Source organism: Tympanuchus pallidicinctus, unplaced genomic scaffold (assembly GCF_026119805.1).
Source record: "Tympanuchus pallidicinctus isolate F22 unplaced genomic scaffold, pur_lepc_1.0 scaffold1, whole genome shotgun sequence".
In the NCBI taxonomy this organism is placed as follows: Eukaryota; Metazoa; Chordata; class Aves; order Galliformes; family Phasianidae; genus Tympanuchus; species Tympanuchus pallidicinctus.
In genome coordinates this window covers 28340079-28363726 of record NW_026294618.1, presented here as the reverse complement: position 1 = coordinate 28363726, position 23648 = coordinate 28340079, and the positions used below count along the sequence as shown (strand labels likewise).

Below are 23648 nucleotides of genomic sequence, written 5' to 3'. Positions count from 1 at the left end.
GCACTGCCAGCTCAACTAAGCTCAGCTCACGAGTTCAAGGCAGGCTGCATTCACCACTCTCCTGCAGCTTGGAGCAACAAAAGGAGAAAGGGAGTGAAGAGACGGGGAAGCAAACAGTGAAGAGAAACAGTGGAGCAAGAGGGCTGGATGCTGGGAGAGGTTGCACAAGTTCTGTGAAATTCTTTTTCTTTTTTTTTTTTTTTTTTACCATTAGGTAAGGAACTTTGGAAATAATTATTTTCAATTAGATTTTTTCACTGTATTTTTGAAGATTTTTTTCCTTTCCAGAGACTTTCTGTTTAGTAGCTCTTTTTACACCAAGTAACGATGCGTTCCCCCAGCAGTGCAGTAATAACAGCACACTTCTCTCTTACCTTTGTTATCTTTTGGAATCTACACAGTCACACACCATCCAGCGTCACTCGGCCAGTCCCCACCTGACGCCTCACCTCCTCACGCCTGGATGCACTTCCCAGGCCCACGCCCCGCGCACCTCACTGCATTTACGCAGTCGGAGCCCTGGAAGTCCCAGCTCGCTGGAAGGAGAGCAGAAGGAAGGGCGGGCGGCACGTATTGTATTGACGGGCTTGGCTTTGGGGAAGAGTCATTTTTCTCGTTTAACACTAGGGGAAACCAAGCGGCGGTGAGCGACGAGGAAATTAAAGGTGGTGCAACATCTGATAGGAAAGGGTAATCACCGAGAAGAAATGAGGGCGCTTATCGCCGCATCGCCGAACGAAGCCGCCCCGGCACCGCGCCGGGAGCCGTCACTGCGGCAGCGGCGGCACACGGGGAAGGAAACCGCGCTGCTGGGCACCGCTCCCGGCTTTTGTGGGGCCGTCACCTCCGCTTGCCTTCGGGCAGGCATTTCTGCCCGCACGCCACACGGGCTGAGGCAGGGACGGCCTATTTCTACCATCCGTAATACACAGGGCTGCAGGCACGCCAGCTGACCGAGCTCAGAACCACATCGGCTTCCCCAGCGTGACCGCAGCCGCGCTCTGTCGGCACACCCTCCTCTAGCGGCCGCGGTGCCGCCCCTCCGAGGCAGGGCCGGGCGGGGCGGCGGCCATCTTGGTTGCGGGCATCCCCCGGGGCGCCATGTCTGGTGAGGGAACCGCTGGCCGTGCGGTCCGGTTCCGCGCCGCATTCAGCTGCCGTTGAGGCGGGAGGCCGCAGCGGGGTCCGGCTCCGCTCTCCGTAGGGCTGGTGAGGCTGCCTTAGTGCCGGCAGGGACTCGGAACGCGGAGGGCGGACCCTGAGGGCACGGTTCTGCCGCTGCGGACAGGCTGTGCTAGGTTCCTCCTTCCAGGGCAGCGAGAACGTGACCGTGGGGGAAAGAAAAGGGCAGCTGTCCGTTGAAATAAAAGCTCGGGCGGCCTCCAGGAGAACGGCCTCGCGTACGGCAGCCCGGTGAAAATCGAGACGTTTCTGCCCCGGGCAGCGCAGGCTGGGCCTGCAGCGTTGGTGCAGTGCCTGCTGCCCTCACTGGGCTTCATCTTCTGGCATCAGTGGGAGACGAGGTTCCTCTTCATCCTCAGATGTGTGGCAGCGCTGGTTTGCTCACAGGAGGCAGTGAACAGTGAAGGCGGTTAACTGCCAGGTTTTGATGCCTTGTTTTTCTGAACAAAGTGCAACGATTTTAAGAGGTCGGAGGTTTGAAATCCACACAGCGTGGTTAAGCTGCTGACGCGGGGCTGGGCTTTATCTGTGCTTCTACGGGTGTACTCAAGTAGTGAGGTTACTCGTCTAACGAGCAGTTTGCAGGACTGAGACTTAAGTGCTCGTTTCTACGTAACCAGTAAGGTAATACCAAAGGCAGGCAGGGTCTGTGGTGAGATGGCACAGTTCTGCTGAGCGGGCCCTGCAGAGGTCAGCACGCCCCACGCCCTGCTGTCAGCTGGCTGCAGGCTGTTCAGGTTCCTCAGTGCCTGGCACAGGGGGAACTTGCTGTTGGAGCTCCTTAGAGGGAGTGTTCGGCTTCTTGAAAGGTGAACTCATGGGAGTCAAACAGCCTATCTGCTCATTCATCTGCAGGGCTGTCTCCATTGGAAGGGAACAAATACTAAACACAGTTCTTTCCAAAACAGGCTAATTAAGAACAACCTGTTGGCACAGCTGGAGGAATTTGACAGGATGAGGCCTGTCATTGTGGTACACGGTGGAGCTGGCCGGATCTTCAAAGAACGAGAAGAGGGATGCCGTGCTGGTGTCGTCAGAGCAGCGCTGCAGGGTTATGGTGTCCTGAAACAAGGAGGCAGCGCCTTAGATGCAGTTGAAGAGGCGGTACGGTCAATGGAAGATGACCCTCATTTTAATGCAGGTAATTCTTAAAGAATTCAATATCTGTATAATCATTAAGTATGTTCAGTGCTTGATTCTGATTACTGTGAAAATACCAGCTCGTATTTGCCTTGAATTATGCATATTGTACTGAAGTAACTATTAGTGTCACAAAATATGAATTATTTGTTTATTGATGTAATTAAAAAAGCATGTTATGTACCACTGTTTCTTCTGAGCACACTTAGGCAGTCAGGTTAGTCTTTGTTGTTTCTCAGCATTCTGTACCTACTGATTCATTCTTGTTCTCCAGTCCTACTGTTACGTAAATCTTCCCTGTCCCCATGCTGAGTTTTTAGTTTTAAGACGTGGACTCCTTAATGGAGTGTATGTTCAGTTAATATTCATATTAAAAGTCACTTGTACGGAGCTTGTGGCAGTATTTAAGCCTTAATTCTTTACCTCTTGTTAAAGGAAGATTTTGGGATATTGTATATGTTTTAGTTAATGCTTGCAATTAGTGCCTTCTTAAATAATATTATAAAAATAATACAACTAACGATATGAGTCGTTTAAGGTTTAGAACTGAATTTCCTAGCAATTAATGTCAATTAATGTTAATGATAGTTAATATCCAATATTTTTCTCCTATTTGTATAACTTCAAGTTTACTATTTGGATGCATTTCAGTGAAAATTCTTCACTGTTTCCAGCAAGGTATGTCAGGAATGAACATGGAAAAGAAGACTGTCAGAGTTCAGTGTCTCAGATAGCATACTTGATTCTTGTGTGGATGCTTAATGTGCACAGATTCACTTTTTCTTTCTCACCTTGCAATTGAGAAAGATTGAAAGATTTTTTTTCCATATGAAAGTTTTGAGTGATTCATTGCAGACTTGGATTGAATTTCCTGCTTTTTACAGGTTTAAATGAGATATGTGTACCATGAGGCAGTTGCATAATTAATATGAAGCTGGTGTTCCCGCATTAACTTTTTCTTCACTTGCTGTCTAAATCAGTCAACCTTTAGGACTGTGTTTTGCTCAGGTCAGTAAATCTGTAACTGTTTGACCTTTGGTGCTTTCTGTAATTCTGGATTCTATCTCTAAACAAACCTCTGACCAAATAGCTTACATTTGCTATTTCAAAGTCATCAGCTTCCTATACTGCAGGAAAAAAATCCTAATTCTCAAGGAGCATCATTTTCAGGCCAATGGTAGTTGACCAATGTCAGTGTGGAAGCAACTTCAGTATAAATTTAAGCCAAAAGATTGTTTACATCTCTTAATCATTCCATGTAAACAATTTCATACTTTCTTGGTTTCTTATATGCTAATTTTGATGGTTCTGTAAATCAAAATTATGTAAACGGAAAATGTATTTTAATTGAATGGGATTCTCTGGCGAAAGCTTGCTTTATAGCAGTCTATTTAGGCTTATTTATTTAAATGATAAGCAGCAGTGTGTGTCATTTTGGCACATGTTTTGGTAAGTGGGATCACAATGGCAGTATTAATGCAAGCTATTTTCACCCTTAGTTTGCAATCTTATCGCTAATACTGCTATTCTGAGCTTGGGAAGTGGATAATATGAAGTGAACTATGGGACAGAATACATATTTGTATCAGAGGAGGTTTAGGTTGGACATAAGGAAGAACTTCTTCTCTCAGAGAGTGGTCAGGCACTGGAATGGCTGCCCAGGGAGGTGATGGAGTCGCCATCCCTGGCAGTGTTCAAGACGCGTCTGCATGATGTGCTGCGTGATGTGGTTTAGTGCTTGTGGAGGCAATGGTGATGAGGAGACGATTGGACTGGATGATCTTATAGGTCGTTTCCAACCTTGTGATTCTATGATTCTATGTTTCTCTTATCTCAGAGCATCCACATAGCTCTTCATATGGAGAAGTTTCCACAGACTTGTGCCTTACAAGCATTTCTTGTTTCCAGAGTTGCAGAAAGGAAGTTTGGGCTGTAGTTGAAAGTTACTGGTCTTTCCCCAGGGAGAGAATTGCGGCCTCCCTCTCAGCATACAGCCACTTGAAGGAGCACGTGCTGCTCCACGTTCAAAGTGATTGCACCATTTGAGGACAGGCTCTAAGACCCTACCGTAGCCAATGCCTGCTAGGCAGTTGTAACTTTTCATTTTCTTCACGAATGTGCAGAACATGTTTGTGGCAGACCTTCTCATGGTCTGACAGTGTATACTTATTGAAATATGTATTAAACTAATGTTTTGTCTAAAGTTGTTTACTTATACTTGTTCTAACAATATTTATCTGTTGTTTATAGTAGATTAAATTAAGAATTTTTAGCAAAATTTGCTTGAACTTGAGCCTTGAGCTCTTGTTCACGTCTGACTATGCTGATCTAAGTCCTTAACCACTTATATATACATCCAGCTGTGTTAGTGCTCGTTAGATGCAGCTGCTCTCAGAGTGAGCTGACAGCTATGTGAAGAGGGCCCTGATTGGAGTGGCTTTTTAAAACTTGTGGTATTTATCTCTGTAAAATAAATAATTGTTTTGTTGTAATATTCTCCTAGAAAACACAGACATTGCTGAACAGTAACAATAAATATGGAGAGGAATAAACTTAATAATCAAGCTGTGTCCTCCAGTTTTCTGCAGAGGAACAGTTAGGAAATCTTTAGAGATCTCCAACAGACATAGGAGATTTCTAATGGGGTGATGCAGGAGGCTGGTAGAGCATCCCTTGGGGGCCGTCGTTCTTCTGGTTACTGCTGTTTGAGAAAGGTACACCTTGTTCTAGAGGGAATTTTGTGAGCGTGAGTGTGAGAAGAGCCTACCTTGACAAAGGAAACTAGAAGAACATGGCAAGGCTTACCTAAGAAATAAAAGAGGGCCTATTCCATACATCAAAATAAGGGAAATTCTGGAAGAATGATTTTAGCACAGATGTCTGAAAGGAGGAATGTGTAAGCTCTCCACACATCAGTGTGGCATAGAAATAACCTATTCTGAATGATGTGGCACTGAGCTCAGAAATAGCTTATATGGTTGGAGGTGGGCAAAAAGTAACTTTGGGGTGGAGTATAGGCAGGTATGTCTGTTAGGTGGAGTTCTGAAGACACAGAATGTTGTTGCCTCCTGTAAGTGAGGTTTTAACATTATACACATATATTCAGGGCAGAAGTGCATAGGTGTAGTTGCCTTATGTCGACAGTTACCAACAGTAGTTTCTGACCTGCCCTAGTGTCGGTTTAACAGGAAAAGCAAACAACAAAACCTGTTTTAGTTCTGTACAACATTGAGTATTTCTACCTGAGCTACTCTATAGTTCTACCATGCATTTTTAAATTTCTTTCTAAATTCAGTCTTACCCAGCCTAGTTAGCTTGCACACATGTTGACTTAAAAACTTAGCGTTCCCCTGGGAAGAGTTACTTATGTTATTTAAAAAAAAAAAAACAACCAAACAACAAAACACAACAACACCTATTTGCATTGTCTCATCTGGTATCATCAATTTTCAATTAGGTTAATGTCAGAGTTGATGATTGCTGAAGAGAATAACTACCCAGCATTTCATTTCTATCTTTATTCTAAATTCCTCCATCTACTGTTATTTGATAAACTGTTATTTGAAGACTGGGTTATTTCAAGGTTTTGGTGCAGTAGTGAATGAGCACTTCTGTTGTGCTGTGTCAATTTTGACAGCTTCTTGGAATGCTCTTTGGTATTATTTCTTTGATGGGACTGAGCACTACACGATATTGTTGGGTGTCCTACAGTTGGAAGAACTGTAAAAGTGAAATAGATATTTTTACGTGCGTGTGATGTGATCTGGGGGATAAAGAATCTTGTTTATGATTGCCATTTTAGCTTTCATAGCTGGTATATAATTTTGGATGGAATTGCATAAATGGCATTCTGTATACCATCTTATGACCAATTCACGATTGTATGAGTTTCAAGTGCGTTTTTCATCATATAAAAATAAAACTCTTTTTTTTTTTTTTTAAGTAGCCATTACACCCTGTCAGATTTCTGTCTACAGTTGGATTTTGCAGTTATACTCAGCAATGTTTCTGCTGTTTTGTTTGTAGTCAGGAGGTGGGTCCTTCCAGTAAGTCAGACATATAATTGGAAAACAGAAAGTTTGCTTGATGAGATCCATAAATTGAATCAGTTGCTGGTTAGCTCTTAATGCCTTAACTCTTCTTCCCTTACTCCTCCTCTTTTTAATTTAATTTTTTTTGTTGTTGTTCTTTGGTCTTTAGGCTGTGGTTCTGTTCTTAATGAAGAAGGTGAAGTAGAAATGGATGCAATTATCATGGATGGAAAAAATCTGGCCTCTGGAGCAGTATCTGCAGTTAAATGTATAGCAAACCCAATAAAACTAGCTCGACTTGTCATGGAAAAGGTATGCTGAATCTGTACTTGAATATGAAACATTTTTTCCTTAATATTTCATCTGGTGTGTTGAAACACCTCGTTGATGTTGTCTGTGAATCCTCCCCTAAACTATGAAAGAATGAGAAATAGAAGGCAGCGCTTAGAGTCCATGATTGTGACTATGAGGAACTTTTATTTTTAACATTTTTGGATTGTTTGGGTTTTTTTGAATGCTATTATTGAAAGATAGCACTCTGAGGAAGTGAGTTCTGTTACGTAGTTGGAAGGCTGGGGTAGAATGTCTTTTAGTAACTTGAGGGGGAAAAGTTATATCCGTTTTCTGTAGATCACTTCTTATAATGACAGTTAAAAGCCACTGATGGTGTCTCCTCTATGACAAAACCTCATTTAGGATAAAGTTACAACAATATTTTTTGGACAACAAAACAAATGCATCCCAGCCACCTCCAACAAAAAACAAAACCAAAAATCTGCCCTCCGTCTCTTGTGTGCTGTAAGGTCTCTTGTCATTGAGTGGTGCTTCAGCTCTTCAAAAACGTTGAAGCTAAATTTAGTAGTACATAAGAAATTCAACTGCATAAGGCCATGTATAATGGTTTGGTGCTAATACCACAAAATGAGAAGTACTTCCATTTTGTGGTGCAGTGTATTTCTGTTTGCCCAGCTGCAATAAATTCTGTGTAGACGACAACATTCAAATATAGATGTTAACCTAAATTGCTTGATATATCTTGAGGTGAGCTTCTGCTGTTTTTTCTGGCAGACATTACAAACTGGAATACAAACCAGCTAATGTTACTCTTCTGTTCATCTTAGGAAGGAGTTTGGGGACGCTAACCCAGGCTATTTCACGGTGCTTTTCAGAGTCTATTTTATTTGTTGTGTTTTACTGTAAATAATTAAAAATATTTTGAACTCAGTGATCCCTGGGTGATAAGTCTGGTGTTTCCTTGGTCCTAAGGATTTTAGGATGCTTGTTTCCCAATGATGTTAAGAGACATTACTGCCCCAAGGAGAACAGGAAGTTCTCCAAAACAAGTAACAAATGGAAGAGTTCAGCACCTGCTTGTAACTTTGTGTTTCTATTCCTATTCTGAAACAATATGGGCTCCATCTGGTGGTCAGAGTAGCTCCTTAGGCTGCTGTTGTGCATGTTTATCTTGTACATTATCGCGTTCTTAGTGGGCTCTAATTTGCTCGAATTCATGGTACAGGAGAAGGGAAAGTACCAGAATAATTTGTGTCTTACTGTACTACTGAGCACATCAGTCTCTAGAGATGGAAGGCTTAGTACGTTAACAAATTAATCAAATGGATACTTGAGAAAGCAGTTAAATTCCCATAAAATTATTCCTGTTTGTAGTGAACAGCAGTGGAATGATGCATTGAAATGACTTGTTTTTCTTAATGGGGCGTGTAATCCTCCTCAGCTCCTGTGCTTCATGAGATGGATGTCATGTGAACGTTGCAGCGCTGATTCACTGGTACCCATAAACTGTTGGTGCATACTTTCCCTTATATCGTCCTCATCCAGCTCTTGAAACGAGAGGAAAATTTAACCTACCCCATAGACTTCTCAAGGCAAAAGGTGGAAACTTCTGCTGTGCTTTTTGCACTGCTGGGCTTCTTAAATAAAGAACTGATCTGAGTTCCAGGCCAGCAACTGAAAGTCGGGGATTTTCTTTCCGCTTCTGATAAGATGAACTAAATAGAAATTTTCCAACATTTGTTGTTTGCCATTAAGAACTCTAAAAAATATTATTTATTTTATTTTTTTCTTGTTGAATTACTCTGTTTTAAGTGTGTCCCAGAAAAATGAGGCACCTAAGAAAGTTAACAAATACATTTGTGAAACTAGAAGGAGAATGAGACAGGAAAATCTGTTCTTTTGGTTGCTTGGCAGTGCTCTATGAGCTCTTTTGATGGACAGAATGTATTAAATTTTCCCTAGGACACTTTATTTTCAGCAAGGACTGCAAAAAGCTATAAGGAGCTTATTCCTCTGTGTACAAATATCTATTGCTTGTGTGCAGCTCATGAAGGTGGTATGTTATCAAAGTCTGCACATAGGATGCTCCTTTAAGAAATTTTTTAAGGAATTGCTTTATTTTTTATGTAATAAAACCTTATTTTCTAAAACAAACAAAAAATACTGAAAAAGCAATGGAATTGCATTCTTGAAGAAAGCAAGTGATGGAGGGGGCTATCTTCTTATGAAAGTAAAGTCAAAAGAAAAGTTGAATGAAATTTTCTATAAACATAATTGGAATTATTGAATCATGGGCTTTGGTGGTTTAGTTCCAGAGGCAGAGGGGGGGCAGCGTTGTGCAGAGAAATTCCCTTCTAAGTTGAGAACACTTCAGCTTTGTTACAAATAGGTAGGGTCTTCCATTTTCAGGTAACAGCACTTCCCTAAGGCTGTTCTCCGCTCTTTCAAATGTGGAGCACACTTCCTTGTGACTGTTCCTCTTGTTCTTTTGAGTGGTACTGTCATCAACTCAAGTAATTTCTTAAATATGAGAGAGATTTGATGTTAGGGCCACCAGCTGGTGAATGGCCAGTCAGGAACGTTTTTAATGTGACATGGCACTTCCTGCTTGTGTAAGCATTTGGAAGGATTAGTGCAGAGATACAGCAGGCTGAAGCAGACTTGAGTATCTGTGGTTTGGGAAGAATTTGAGCTCAAATCCTTCACTCTATTCAGTGCTTTGGCTTCCTCATGGTAATGATTGCTTATCATTGCTTTACGAATCAGAAAAAGTTGATGTTCTGCAGCATCTTAAAGTCTGAAGCTTTGAGACTGTTTTGACTGTGTCAGTGCAGTGTGTCACAGAAATAAATACCAGATTTGGGAATCCTCACTGCAGGCTGAGAAGCAGAGCCACCGGGTGCCCTGCAGGGCTCTGCAGGCCTGCTGTCTGCAGCATCTCCTGAATTTGCTTTTGGACCTTAGCCTGGTCCCCATGTTGCTGCATGGATGTACAAGCTTGCCTAAAGGTAGCAGTGTTCTGCTGTGAGTCCTGTATTGTCAGGCCATTGCTCCTGCCTTCCTAGGCTCTGCTGAGCAATGAACACCGTGATCCAAAAAGTTGATGGATTATTTTGGACACAGGTTCAAAAAAAAAAAAAAACAAATTAGATGCTGGAGATCCTGCTAAAGCATAAGGATTAATGAAACAAACTTAACTGGTAAGTTTATAAAAAATAGGAATTAAGCAAGCCATGTAGACTTGGAAGTGTGGATTTGACCAAGGTTGTTGACTTAAAATCTAGTTTAAGTGCTTTGCTAAATAGAGGAATAAATATAGAGATTCTGCACAGGCAAATGTTGTTCGAAGAGAGCAACCAATTTTTATCAAATCTATTAGAATGATATTCAGTTCCTAAATAGGAAATTCTGAGTCTGTGAGAATGGCAGGTTGTTGAAAGAAGTATGAAAAGCAAAGTGGTTTAGCTTTTGTTAAGAACCACTTGACTGTATTGCATTAAAAATTTTCTGGATGTAGGCACAGAAAACCAGGAAGTTTAAAAATGAAACAAAATTCGGAATGTTCTTTGCATCCATCCTTCTAAAAAGTAGTGACTATAGGGAGCAGTTTGTATAAAGAGAAACAGGAGGTGTCAGTAATTTTTTGCCTGTCTTCTGCAGACAAAGCACATGCTGCTGACTGACCATGGCGCCCGCCTCTTTGCTCAGGCCATGGGTGTTCCTGAGATTCCAGGGGAGAAACTCATAACTGAGAGGTCTCGGGAGAGATGGAAGAAGAACCTTGAGCCAGATTCCAACCCTGTGGAGTTCCAGAAGTAGGTTTTTGTAACTTTTTTTTTTTTAATTTTAAATTCAGGTAGTTTACTTGGTGCAATCAGTTCACACACCCCTTGCCACTCTCCTTCCAAAAAGACCCCCCCAAAAAAACTAAAAGAAGAAAAATCCCAAAGCTTGAAGGCCTGTTGTCAGCCTTGACAATATTTCAGTTCTGAGTGAACTGTGGTTTGCCATAATCTTCCCAATATGTCCTCAAAACACTAACAAACAAAAAACACCCTCAAAATCCAGCTTCTAGTGAATTTGCTGAAGTTTAAGTGAGTATGTAAGTTTTCCAAAGAAGAACTGTGAGTTAGGAACTCTCCAGTCCACGGTTTAAAATTACAAAGTCCATGTGAAAAATAAAATTATAAAGCTGGTCTTAAGCAGGTGATCCGACTTGTTTTTAAACTGGTCCAGGTAGTTAAACTGTGTCATATTTTGATCAAGTGTGCCAAGTGCTGACTGTGATTATTGATTACTGTAGATAGAAGGAGAAAATGACCAGGAGGTTCAATGTAGTGGTGGGTGTGAGAAGAGATGCTGTTGGATGATATTACACGGCAGCAAAATGAAAGTCACCTGAAAAATAAGCAGGCTTCACATAACAAACCAGAGAGGAAGACAAGGTGGATGAGAAAGGAATGAAAATCATGAGGTGTCAAATATCTTTTATGCCCATGAGGTAGGCATGAATACTGAATTGTTTTGAGTTTGCATTTGTATGGCAACAGTTGCTGCATAGGAAAATACTGTATTACATACTGCTGCTAGTCTGCTGTGTGAAGGAGTAGTACTAAGTGAAGCAGAGCTGAAGAATTTGTAGATCAGAGAAAAGGGAGAAGCTTCTTCTGTGGGCATGTTAACTAAAATCAATGAAGTTAGGCCATAATGTATATAAGCTATACGTTACTTACATTAAATTGCTGGAAGGAAAAACAAAGAGTTGATACAAGTGTAAATACAGTCTTGTAAACGAAGTGAGGTATCCGTCGTCGTTCATCTTGTCTCCCCTGGAAGTTTCAGGTTGTTTTAATCTGTGCGGTATGCAGGGGCTGTGTGGTGTTACAGCTCATTGCCAAGAATTCTGAGAATGGTGTAGCTGCCAGTGTCCCCTGGCCTCCTGAAGAAGAGAGCTGGAAGCATGGCATCTGAGTCTCTGATCATTCTTTATAATTACTTTGCCCCTTTTTTTTTCTTACAGTTAACAGTGTTAGGCATCTTTAATTTCAGCTTTCTCTTATTCTGGAGTACCCAATACTTGAAGATTTGTATATTTCTGACAAGTTTGAGACTTCTTGTCTTGGCCACACTGTGCTTTTCCTGACAAGCACTGCCCACTAACATAGGCAGAAGTTCACAAAGCTGAAGAGAGGTCTCTTTATGCCAAGCTGTTTGTTCCTGTGCTGTGTGTGGAATGTTCTTTTTTCTCATTATGTCTATAGTGATTATGCAGAAACTTGCCTGAAGCAAATGGGCAGAGGTGAAGTACTACTGGTCGGAGGCAACCTAACACCAGCTACTACTGGGAATGTGAAGGGTGGCTTGTACTTAACCTTTAGTCAGGTTCTCAGAGTTTATTGGCTCTTTTAGAAGCCTTAGACGTTCAGAGCTTTCCAAGCAAGGAGCTTGGAAGAAGAGAGAGCTTTCTCTTTTGCTGTTTAGAAGCCTGCATTCATTTACATTCAGAAAGTATGATTCTGTTGCATGTACATTCAGCTATCTTGTGCTCCTTCTACTAATAATAAAATGTGGAGGTTTTTTTTTTTTTTTTTTTTTTTATCTTCTGTCTCTCAGTCCAGAGATTCTGACCATGTGCTTTCTAGAGTTGCTGAAGATTCCCTGAGAATTCCAGCTCTGCTCACACTGCAGCCTGACCTGGGCCTGGGATACGGCGAGGGCACTGTGTACTGCTGGCATATAATATGGCACTATGCTTGATTTGCTAGGAAATTGTCTCAGTTCTCAAAATTCTGCAATTTGAAAAGACTGTACGCAGAAACGTGCTGCCAAATTCATTGCATACTGAGGAATCTTAGAACACCCTGCTATAGGCAGGGACACCTCCCTCTAGACCGGGTTGCTCAAAGCCCCATCCAGCCTGGCAATGAATGCTTCCAGGGAGGGGGCATCCACAGCCTCTCTGGGCAACCTGTTCCAGTGTCTCACCACCCACATAGTAAAGACTCTTCCTATTATCTAGTATAAATCTGCCCTCTTCCAGTTTAAGGCCATTTCCCCTCGTCCTGTCACTACATGCCCTTATAGAATTTTCCTCCCCAGCTTTCCTGTAGCAGCCTTCCAGTGCCTGAAAGGGCACTATAAGATCCCCCTGAAGCCTTCTCCTCTCCAGGCTGTAGAGCTCCAGCTCTCTCAGCCTGTTCCCATCAGGGAGATGATCCAGCCCCTTGAGCATTGAATGCTTCATAAGGACAAAACAGTGGAACTGAAGAAAGTCTGTGACCTCAACAAAATATATTTTTTTAAAAGTTAAAACTCAGTTGGACTCTGTTACAAAAGCTAGTTAAGTGATAGCAAATTTCATAATAAAAAAAAATAAGAACTGTTTCCTGATGGTGACTTTAAGTGATGAATGGAAAGCAGGACAGATATAACATGTTCTGATTTAAAAAAAAAAATAAAAAAATCTAAAATCAGTTTGTGTGACTGGGCTATATAGCCAGGTGAAATGAAGGAACAGGAATGTATATCAAAAAGAAATTTGGAGAGTAATGCTGTTAATTTCAAATTTCATACTTTGGCAATAGGTGAAAGTACTGATGCTACAGGTATGGCTCTACTTGCCATTTTCATTAGAGGTGATGATAACTGATGTAAAGTCACTGACAAAAATGGCTTCTTTGGTGCCATTGAAAGACACAACTAAATCTCTTTATTTGTGTGAAGCAGTAAAAAAGAAAAAAACATTGAAGGGATTTTATTTAACCTTTATCAACGTATCTGATGTAGCTACTGATGGTGCCCTGATGATGATTGGTTAAAAAAGAAAAAAGAAGAGGGGTGAGAAAATTCTATAGGAGATGATGCCATTACCACTGATAAATCAGATTTGATGTAATTTGACTATGTTGGGCAGCAAGAAAATGCTTGTGGGTAAGCTTTAAAAATAGTGTCATGTAAACAGTCATCAAAGTTGTGAATTTCCTAAAGTCCAAGGAATTGAATCATCACCAATGCTAGGAGTTCCTTAGAAGTGTGCATGCTGATCGTGGGGTCATCATTTACTTTTCTGAAGGAAGGTGGCTACGTTGGGGTAAAATGTTAAAAATGACTTCATGATTTGCAAAGTGGGATCGAGTCCTTTATAGAATTGAAAGGAAAACTTGTGCTGGAACCTGAACACTAAAATTAATATTTAGCATTTCTGATTCCTGCATTTTGAAACATCAGCTATATGCAGTCCTGTGAACATTGAAAGATATGCAGCTTTGCCTTCCATTTTGATTTTAAGATTTCAAGATTTCAAAAAAAAATCAATTTTTTTAAATGTATTTGCAACTCTTGTTTTCAGTTGAAGTAAATACATTACTTGCAAATTTTCACATGGATTGTATGGAGTTGTAACCAGACATTCAGCTCGAAGAAAAATTTGGTCGCATCTCTTCATCAGGAAGATCTCTTATCATAGAAAAATATCCCTTGTTTCACAGCCATGCCTTATACATACTGCCAAAAAACAATGATGTGAATACTTGTGAATGGTTATTACCAAGGATGGAGCATGGGAAGAGTAATATTTCATCAAAAATCTGACAGACACCTCTAGAATTCAGTAAGAACGGCAGCTACTGCCATTAAACCAGACTGATGCATCAGTTTCCCAAAAACAAGGTCAGATATCCCACTAGTTTTTTGTTGCTCTTTTTTATTATGTTAAAAAAAAAAAAAAAATCTCCATAAAAAAATAAGGTTTGTGATTAAAATTCATTAAATTTGTTGTATATTTTATATGTGGCCCAAGGCAATTCCTGTTTGCTCAATGAAGCCTACACAAGCCAAAGGGTTGGACAGCCCTGCTCTAGTGTGTAGCACAGGTACTTGTGGAGTTATTCCTACAGACATTAACATTAGACCCACGACTATAATACAGTGTTTCTACTTAGACAGTTTTGTCTGCCTTGTTAGTGTTTCTGGGTCAGTGGACTATGCAACGAGTTGTTGCATATCTGCCTTCTGAAGATGAACAAAGAAAACGTGACACTGAAGTACTCAAAAGTTTAAAAGAACAGTAATTAGAGTCTAGTTTTGTATTTGCTCCACAACAGCTAATATGTTTTGGGCACGCTCACTTTATCATTTATTGGTGCTCCTGTACGAAGTAGATACCTGCTGCATGCGTAATCTTTGTACTTGCAGTATTCTCATGGCAGCCCAGAAAGCCAACTGTACGCCGAGCTGCACCAGAAGAAACATGGGCAGCAGGTCGAGGGAAGTGATCCTGCCCCTCTATTCTGTGCTGGTGAGGCCTCACTTGGAGTACTGCATCCAGGCATGGGCTCCTCAGAACAGACGTGGACCTCCTGCCATACTTCCAGAGGAGGGCCACAGAACTGATCCAAGGGATGGAATACCTTTACAGGGACAGGCTGAGAGAGTTGGGGCTGTTCAGACTGCAGAAGAGAAGGCTCCAAGGAGACCTGATAGCAGCCTTTCAGTATCTAAACGGGGGCTGTTGCTAAGAAGGGGACAGGCTCTTTAGCAGGATCTGTTGTGATAGGACATGGGGAAATGGTTTCAAACTAAAAGTGGGGAGAATTAGATTGGATATAAGGAAATTTTTTATTGGAACAAGTTGCCTAGAGAAGTGGTAGATGCCCCATCCCTGACATTCAGGGTTGGGCTGGATGGGGTTCTGAGCAATGTGATGTAGCTGTACGTGTCCCTGTTCTTTTCAGGGGACTTGGAGTATTATTTTATATATATATATATAAGATATATATATAAAATCTTGGAGTATTATTTTATATATATATATATATATATAAAATAAACCCTATTTAAGAGTCTATTCCAACTCAGACAGTTCTGTGATTCTAAATACATACCTTGGAAAATGTAGATCTGAACATGCGTTTCTTAATTTCTCAGGAGGATCTAACTTTAGTTAGTTGAAAGGCACTGTATGTCTAAGGAAGGGAGTACTGAATCTCCTAATATTCTCTTTAGCAAACTATTTGTAACAGATGGATGGGTGGGAAGCCCATCTGCACCAGCATACCAGTTTGAGATTAGGTTCGTCTCCACATAAATGTCAGAGCAGTCTGTAAGTCCTCTGAGTCATCAGTCAACTTTGAATTGCTGTGAATGTAGTGTAGGGGCTGACAGTAAGATATTTTACATAAACAGGAAGGAACTGGGAGTTGGTTCTGTGAGAAATTGACTGGATGTCATAGAATCATGATAGCAAGTTGAGAAAGACTTCTAAGATCATCTAATCTAACTGTCCGCCTGCCACCAATATTACCCACTAAACCATGTTCCTAAGTACCACATCTGCACATTTTGATCAACTGATCAATTGATCAACTCAAGGGACAGTGACTACACCACTTGCCTGGGCAGCTTGTTCCAGTGCCCAACCATTCTTTTTGGAGAAAAAGTTTATCCTAATACTTGACCTGAACCTGACATGGCGTAACTTGAGGCCATTTACTCTTGTCCTGTCAATAGTTACCTGGGAGAACAGGCTGACCTCCACCTTGCCACAACCTCCTGTCAGGTAGTTGTAGAGAACTATAAGGTCTGCCCCGAGCTTTCTCTAGACTGAACAATTCCAGCTGCCCCAGCCGCTCCCCATAAAACTTGTGCTCCAGGCTCTTCACAGCTTTGTTGCCCTTCTCTGGACACTCTTCAGGGCCTTGATGTCTTTCTTGTAGTGAGAGGGCAAAAACTGAACACAGTTCTCAAGCTGTAATCTCACCAGAGCTGAGTACAGAGGGACGATCACCTCCCTGCTCCTGCTGACTGCACTACTTATGATACAAGCCAAGGATGCCATTGGCCTTCTTGGCTATATGGGCACACTGCTGGCTCGTGCTCAGCCGTACATCAGCCAGCACCCTCCCATCCTTTTCCTCTGCACAGCATTCTGACCGGTCTGCCCCAAGCCTGTAGAAGTGCATGGGGTTGTTGTGACCAAAATGAACTTAGCTTTGATTTTGGGGGTTACATAGAGACCCTCACCAGTGCTCAGACAACATCCAAAAATAGTTGTGCAGTTCACTGAAGGATTGGCACAAATTATTTTCCTTTGTGGAAGGACTGAGACTTTCTGGATATAGCTTTCCCAACCAAATGTGATTTTATGTACTTATATGAATTGCCAAGATTGGACCTCAAACTGTTGCTTCTCAGTACTGTCTTGCTTCTCAGTACAGCAACTGTTATGGTAAGTTGAGTAGCCTTTTTTTCCTACCACTATGAACTTACATGTATGGTTTAAGCAGCCTATTAAATATGACTGCTGAAGAAATCAGGCAGTAGTTGAAACGTGCATTTTCTTCAGTGAATGAAGATTTTTTAAATGGTTTGCAGTTTTAACATTCTCCTGACCAAGCAATTAAACCTCAAGATTGCTTAGCTGCAAAGTACAGAGATACAAGTATGTATTAGTGATACATTATGAACAATACTAATTGAAAGCCACATAAATAACCTTTTTTTTTTTTTTTTGGCATTCAAGCATTTGGGGGAGTAAGGAAAAGGAAAGAGGAGGAACAGGAAGGAAATGATTCAGTGCATTCTAACAATGCACTCTTTTTATGTATTTACTTGTTTACGTTCATTGTCATAAATAATTTGAGTTAACTGCTCATTAAGACAGTGGGAGATGATTCTTGTGTCTTTGAGTTGGCGCTGGGGGAAAGCTGTATGTTAGGCGTGCCATAGCCAAAAAACTGCTCCAGGTCTGCTGATAGTGAATAAGTCATGGGGAGAGATCAGACTCTTTAAAAAAAAAGTTAAGAGCTATTTAATTGCACAGAAAACAAAAGTTGTGAGAATTGCTTTTTACTGGTTATTTTTGTAATGAGAAGCATGATAAAAATGGCTTTCTGATGAGCAGTATTTTTTTTGCAATAATCTTTTTCGATTTTTTCTTTAAAGCAACCTAGAAGATAAATACAGCATGCTTTGGCAGGTATGTTTTAATTCTACCTAATTTTGTGAACTGTTTTTCTTGGCAGAGACCTGGGAACAGTTGGTGCTGTTGCTGTAGACAGTGAAGGAAATGTAGCTTGTGCAACATCCACTGGAGGACTCTCTAATAAATTGGTCGGCCGTGTTGGTGACACAGCATGCATAGGTATGGGCTGTGGGGATTTGCCTCTTGTTTTTTGGAGGTATCTCATTAAAAATTTTAGTGTTTGTCACACATTCTCCTTTCTATTAGTGGAATGAAGGAAAAAGTGATGCATCTGAAACTAAGGTCTGGCATTCAAATGTAAGAAAACTGAAGCTCCTCAATACAAACCTCAGTTTGCAAATAGGGATTAGAAGTAGAGATATGGTGCTGTCATCATCATCCCACTTTTCTGTTTGGAAAGTGGGAATGGGAATTTGAATTTTTGTCCTTTTCTGAATGCTAATTTATTTTTCTGTGTGTCTTCTGTTTGTTCATTCTAATGAAACTATCAATATGAACATCTATGCTCATAGCCAAGGAAAAAGCATAGTCAGTTCTGTGCCGTTTTCTTCATACTTAATGTATGTGTAATTGTAATGACTGTCAGATCAGTGAGCCAGAATTGCCAAACAATTTGCAACTTGGAGTAAATTCCTGTTCTTAGAGAGCCCAGATAAGACTGCCTCAGAGCCTAATGGATGTGGTGTAGAACCAAGGAAATATTTTAAGATCTCTCTTATCAGAATATAAAGAGACACTTGAAATCCCTTCCCCAGACTTGTTTCTCTTGTGGGACAAACTTGCCATTTGATTACTTCAGGATTATATTACTGAGTTGGGATTTGGAAAATAATTATTTTTAGTAAAGCATGTTCCAAACTCAGATAGCACTGCTGTTGGCAGCACGTGATTGTTTTACAGAACTAACTTTTTCGCACAGCCTGAGTTACTAATGTTCTGATACCCCTTGGTTTGAGTATGATTTTCAGCTTCGTTGCTTACTGCTGCCTTCTGACTGCAAATACTGGATACTGAAGTAACAGTTGTCCTGTTGAAGATATGAGATTATTGAAAGGGAATTTGACAGGTCAATTGTGGCAGCATTTTTCCACATGTAAATCATAATATGTTGAAAGAGACCAATCTGATCAGGAAAGTAGGAAATGGAGGAAACTTTCACAGCTCTTCTGCACCTCTTTTGCTCCCCAGCCCAACACAAGTACCTTGCTTATCCATGTAACTCTGTGGTATGCACCTCCCCGCAATTGGGAAATGTTTTTCATAGAAGATGTGTTAGAAATATGGGTGTTGAGCAAGCCAAAGCTTGGTGTAGAACAGTGTGGAATGTGCCAGTCAAACAAGGATGAGGGAAAAAAAAAAGGAGTGAGAGTTCAAACAAAAGAAATGTTCTGCTTGCGGTGAGGACTTGAGAGATTCTTCAGGGTGCTTCATGATGATTCACCAGAGCTCGGCTTTTCAAATCTCCGCTCTGATTTTGCTCTTGCAGTCAAATCCCCCACAAATTTTGGTCACTTCATCTTGTCCTCACAAGGTCTTTTGTCATTCCGTCTCTGTAATATTGTGTGATCTGGCATTTTGCATTCTACTGGATCCTGTTGGATCCAGTATTGATCCTCAATATACTGTCCCTCACTATTCTGGATTTTTTTTTTCCCTCTTTTCCTGGCTTTTGTGGCACAATCAGCTCACTGGTCTTCTAGTTCTTGTAAATTGGCATTTGACTTCATCTAGCTGTTGCTGATGTCTGTCAGTGTTGAAATTGAGGCAGAAATGTGAAAGATGCGACTTACTGACACTTTGCTCTTGGAAGTGCACAGAACTCCTGGACCCTTAGGAAAAGTGTGTTACTATAAACATTGCAAAGCTTGTAAATTGTATTATCCAAAACACTGCTTTTCTTTTTCTCTCTCTGAAAAGGAAGCGGAGGTTATGCTGATAACTGTTCTGGTGCCACTTCAACCACAGGACATGGAGAGAGCATTATGAAAGTAGTCTTAGCCCGACTGATCCTCTATCACATGGAGCAAGGTATCTTCCAAACTTGTTGTAAGCTGAAATAGGGAGGATGGGGAATGTTGCCTCATGACAGATGGCAGCGTATGTACTGTCACCTCAGAGCAGCTGTCAAAAAAGTTGCTACTGTGGTGTATGTGGATTGATCACCTCTTTAGAAAAAACATAGTACTGAAGTGTTAATAAGGTTACCATTGCTCTGAGTGGAAAGAAATATTTGGGCTTCTTGATGTTAAATCATTTTTAGATGAATGTATATTAAAATATATGATTGTTTATTTTGTACTCTTTATCTGAAGTTTTTTTTTTTTATAAAGCCTATTTAGTTTTAAAATAATTTTTTTGAACAAAGATAGAAAACAAAAACAACACTTTAAAGGAAACAATAGGAAAGAGTTGGAGGTACAAGAATCAGAGCTGAAATAAGAAAGCTCGGAAAATCACCTGTCTAATAAGCTATGATGATTTTTGTTTTAACAACTCTGATTATAGCAACAGAAATATTTTTAAGACATTTTGAGTATGATTTACAATTTCATTTTGTTTTGGAAAATCTACCGAACTGACTGGGTGGGTATGTGGCAAACAGCTGACACAGTATGTCTGATGTGACTGTAATATCATCTGGCTGCGGGATGACCCTGTGAAGCTTTACCTTCATGATTTAGCCTCTCATTTAAACCCTTCATTATGTTACAGCCAGTAAACATTGCCAGACAACATACTTGCATTGCGTGCAATTGAAGAACCATTAGTATAGATATTATTTTTAGCCATAGCTCTGGGATTGTACAGTGTAGCTCACTTTGAGATCAGATGAACTGGAAATAGTTGGAAAACTTTCCATTTACTTTTTTGTTAGGGAAGCAGAAAGCAGAAAGACATAACAGCTGAGAATATTTTTGTTACGCTTTTTGCTTTGCTGTTTGCATATAATGGGTGCACTTTTCTGCAAATCTCTTTGGTCGTGCTACAGTTTCAGTGTAAAATATAACCTACAGATTGTTTTCCAAAGCTCTGTCACATCATGGTCTCCTCTTTATATACTCTTTATATTATGTCCCTAGCCATTCAGTTTGTGAATGATTTTCAAGCTCGGGTGCAAACGAGTTTTTTCTCTAAATGTAAGTTCACTCCACTGCAAGACCTCTGCACTGATAGGTGTCTGGCTCATGATACACCAGGCAAATGCGGCTCAGATTAAAACAAAAGTACTAATAGAATAATCAGTCCACATGTGTGCATGCTTAAAATGAATACTTATTTGCACTTATTTACTCTGTTCTACCTTCATTCATCCTGCCCAGAAATGCAACTCAGATGCCAGGTAAACTCATCAACACCAGCTTTCCTTTAGTTTTTCCCCCACGTTTCCACGAAGATGCTGAAAAGAATCCCCCAAGTTCTTACAACTTTTTGAGTCTTTGAATGCTCTATTGAAGTTGCATGTTTAAAAACAACAATAAAGCTGTTCTGTAATTCTGTTTTGCTATTCAGTAATTTACACAGCAAATACCTTCTTTTGCAGCCAGTGTTAGAAATTTTAGTTTGCTATTTTATGAAGGAATGGCTTTGCCAGTCTCAACAACTATTGGAATCTCTGCCTTATGGCAGCAGCTGTTGTCTTGATGAAAAATCAAACAGTGAAATGCTGACCCTTTGAAGTCAGTGCCGCTGACTTGAATAGTCACAGTGTCACCCATAATGACATGGAATGGTGCTCTATCCTGTCAGTCACCAGTGCTGTGAATAATTCTGATTCTGCTGGTTTTGTTTGGTTTTAACTTGAAATTTGCAAAGAAGACATGAAGGTCATTTTTTATTCTGCATCATGAACTGCATAACATTACTGATAGTCTGTGTGTTCAGACTTGCAATGAAGAAATACTGTGCAGCTAGTAGAGGCGTGTGAGGATAATGTGCACAGTAACTTAAGAATTCACGTATATCTGTTATGATGAATTAAGTGTAAGGAACAGATAGAGTCATTTTGCTGGTGCTTTCTGGTGTCCCTGTCTTCGTCTTACTTGATACTTTCAGAAGTTTCAAGAAGGATAATGCTGATCTGTTTTCAGTAAATTGTGGAGATGTGAAATAATATGCTTTGGGCTCTGTTACGGCTGTGGATTTTGAATGCAGATGACAACTGGCATTTTTGGTTGTTTTAATAACTTTTCCCAAAGTATAAATGTAGCTAATGGCATACCTATGAGAGAAAGCTTGCAGATTGGCATTTTTCCCTCAAATGATGGCATAAAAAATGTTGTGTCTTGAACATAGAGTTGATGAGTTAGTCTGTATCAAATGCTGAAACCTGAGTGTAATCTGAAGCTATTCAAACCCAGTCTTTGCAGCAGAACTGTACTGTGGAAGCTGTTTGCGACTGTCCAGTGCCTTCCTATAAAGCAGTTCAGTTCCTGAACTGGAAGTTTTTTGTCAATTTAGTTGAAGGAAGAATTAGATTTGGCTGGCTCTAATGTGGAAGCAAGAGGAGGATGTGTATCTTGAAGAGAACTTTAAAATTCTTCTCAAGGCAGTTATTGTGAAGTTATCTTGTTCCTCTTTTCAGGAATGTCACCAGAGGTGGCTGCTGACACTGCATTAGAATACATGAAGACTCGAGTCGGGGGCTTGGGAGGTGTCATCGTTGTTAGCAGCTCTGGAGAGTGGGCAGCGAGGTTCTCCACCAAGCAGATGTCCTGGGCTACTGTAAAGGATGACAAACTACATTACGGGATTTACACTGGGGAGAGGCATACAAAGTCTCTTGATGAAGCACTTGCATCTGAAAGTGAGGGATTCTGAGACTGAAGAACCATTGACTATGGTCAAGTGAAGATCTCCATTCTTTTTTGGAGGACAGTAACAACTGATTTAATTTTTCTCGAGAGATCTGTACTTTATTGATTGATTCACAGACATTGCTGTGCTTTGACCCAAAATGAAATCCGGACATCATGATCATGGATACATGTATAGTGCTTACTGGTGCCTTCGGACACTCAGATCTTCCAGGAGAATGTACAGTTTGAGGGCTGTAGGTTTATGTGTTTGCATTCTTTAATCCTACATTAAAGGGAGCCTACATTTCAGGAATAGAAAAGCTCCTTGTCATGCCTGTTCTCAGATGCTGCTTCCAGGATGATTAAAGAGATACATTTTTACTATCTGAAAACTGAATTCTGAAAATCGCATAGCTCTCCAATGTATCTTGAGCAGTCATACCTCCATAGCAAAGTTCTTACTGTCAGTGAAAAATCATTAAACAATAGTAGAAAGTTAAGACTAATGTATCATCATGGGCAATAGGGTGTATTGTATGCTGTTTTCTGACTTAACTAGATTTTTTTTTTAAACTGTGTTATAATTTAATGGATTTTAGCAGATGCTATGATACGGGTTTCCTTTGGGGCCAGGTATGTATGTATTGCATGCCATCATACAGTGGAATGTTCTTATAACCCAAATAAACATAGCAAAAACATCTTAAATTAGATTTTAAAACTACTTCCACAAGTATCCTAACTGCAGTAGGCTGTGTTATTGAGTTGGCTTATGTAGAACAGTAAGTTTGCCAAGACTGTGTAACTCGCCTTCTACTTTAATCTGTGTTTTATTGGATGTTGCATATGAGTGAATGTAGACATCGATGGCTCAAGCATAGACAGCTTGTGCAAAACAACCATGGATTTCTTGCATACCTTGCTCCTCAGGAGGTAATGTAGAAGATGGCTACTCTTGTTAACTGTTTGTGAAACAACAGCAGTATTTAAGATGTGCTCATAGTCAGAGGAGAATAGCCATCTCAGTAAAACTTTGTTCCTGCTTTTATGTGTGAGGTACCGATCTACAGGGCCAAGCTGTTCTCTGGAGCAAAGCTGTATTGTCTTCACTGCCAGTATATCAAAGCAATCCAGATTTTGTGGTCAGGACTGTACTTTGTTTAACTCACCTGTCCCTACTGCAAGATCAAATGTAGAACAGGTAGAAAATACAATCTTTCAGTG

General features: G+C 40.5%; 1 protein-coding gene across 5 annotated transcripts; it reads left to right on the top strand.

Annotated features, from left to right (window-relative positions):
• The first annotated feature begins 1001 nt into the window (after positions 1 to 1001).
• On the top strand, positions 1002 to 23134 carry ASRGL1 (asparaginase and isoaspartyl peptidase 1). 5 transcript variants are annotated; one of them, XM_052686391.1, is made up of 7 exons: positions 1002 to 1108; positions 2091 to 2323; positions 6523 to 6665; positions 10308 to 10462; positions 17669 to 17787; positions 19546 to 19656; positions 22211 to 23134. In XM_052686391.1, exons 2-7 carry the CDS (start codon positions 2137 to 2139, stop codon positions 22444 to 22446), a joined length of 951 nt encoding a protein of 316 aa, XP_052542351.1. In that variant the 5' UTR covers positions 1002 to 1108; positions 2091 to 2136; the 3' UTR covers positions 22447 to 23134. The 5 variants fall into 5 exon arrangements, with proteins under 5 accessions (XP_052542351.1, XP_052542345.1, XP_052542371.1 ...); XM_052686385.1 differs by having other exon boundaries at positions 1090 to 1209; XM_052686411.1 differs by lacking the exon at positions 1002 to 1108 and adding an exon at positions 1230 to 1603.
• The last annotated feature ends 514 nt before the right edge of the window (positions 23135 to 23648 follow it).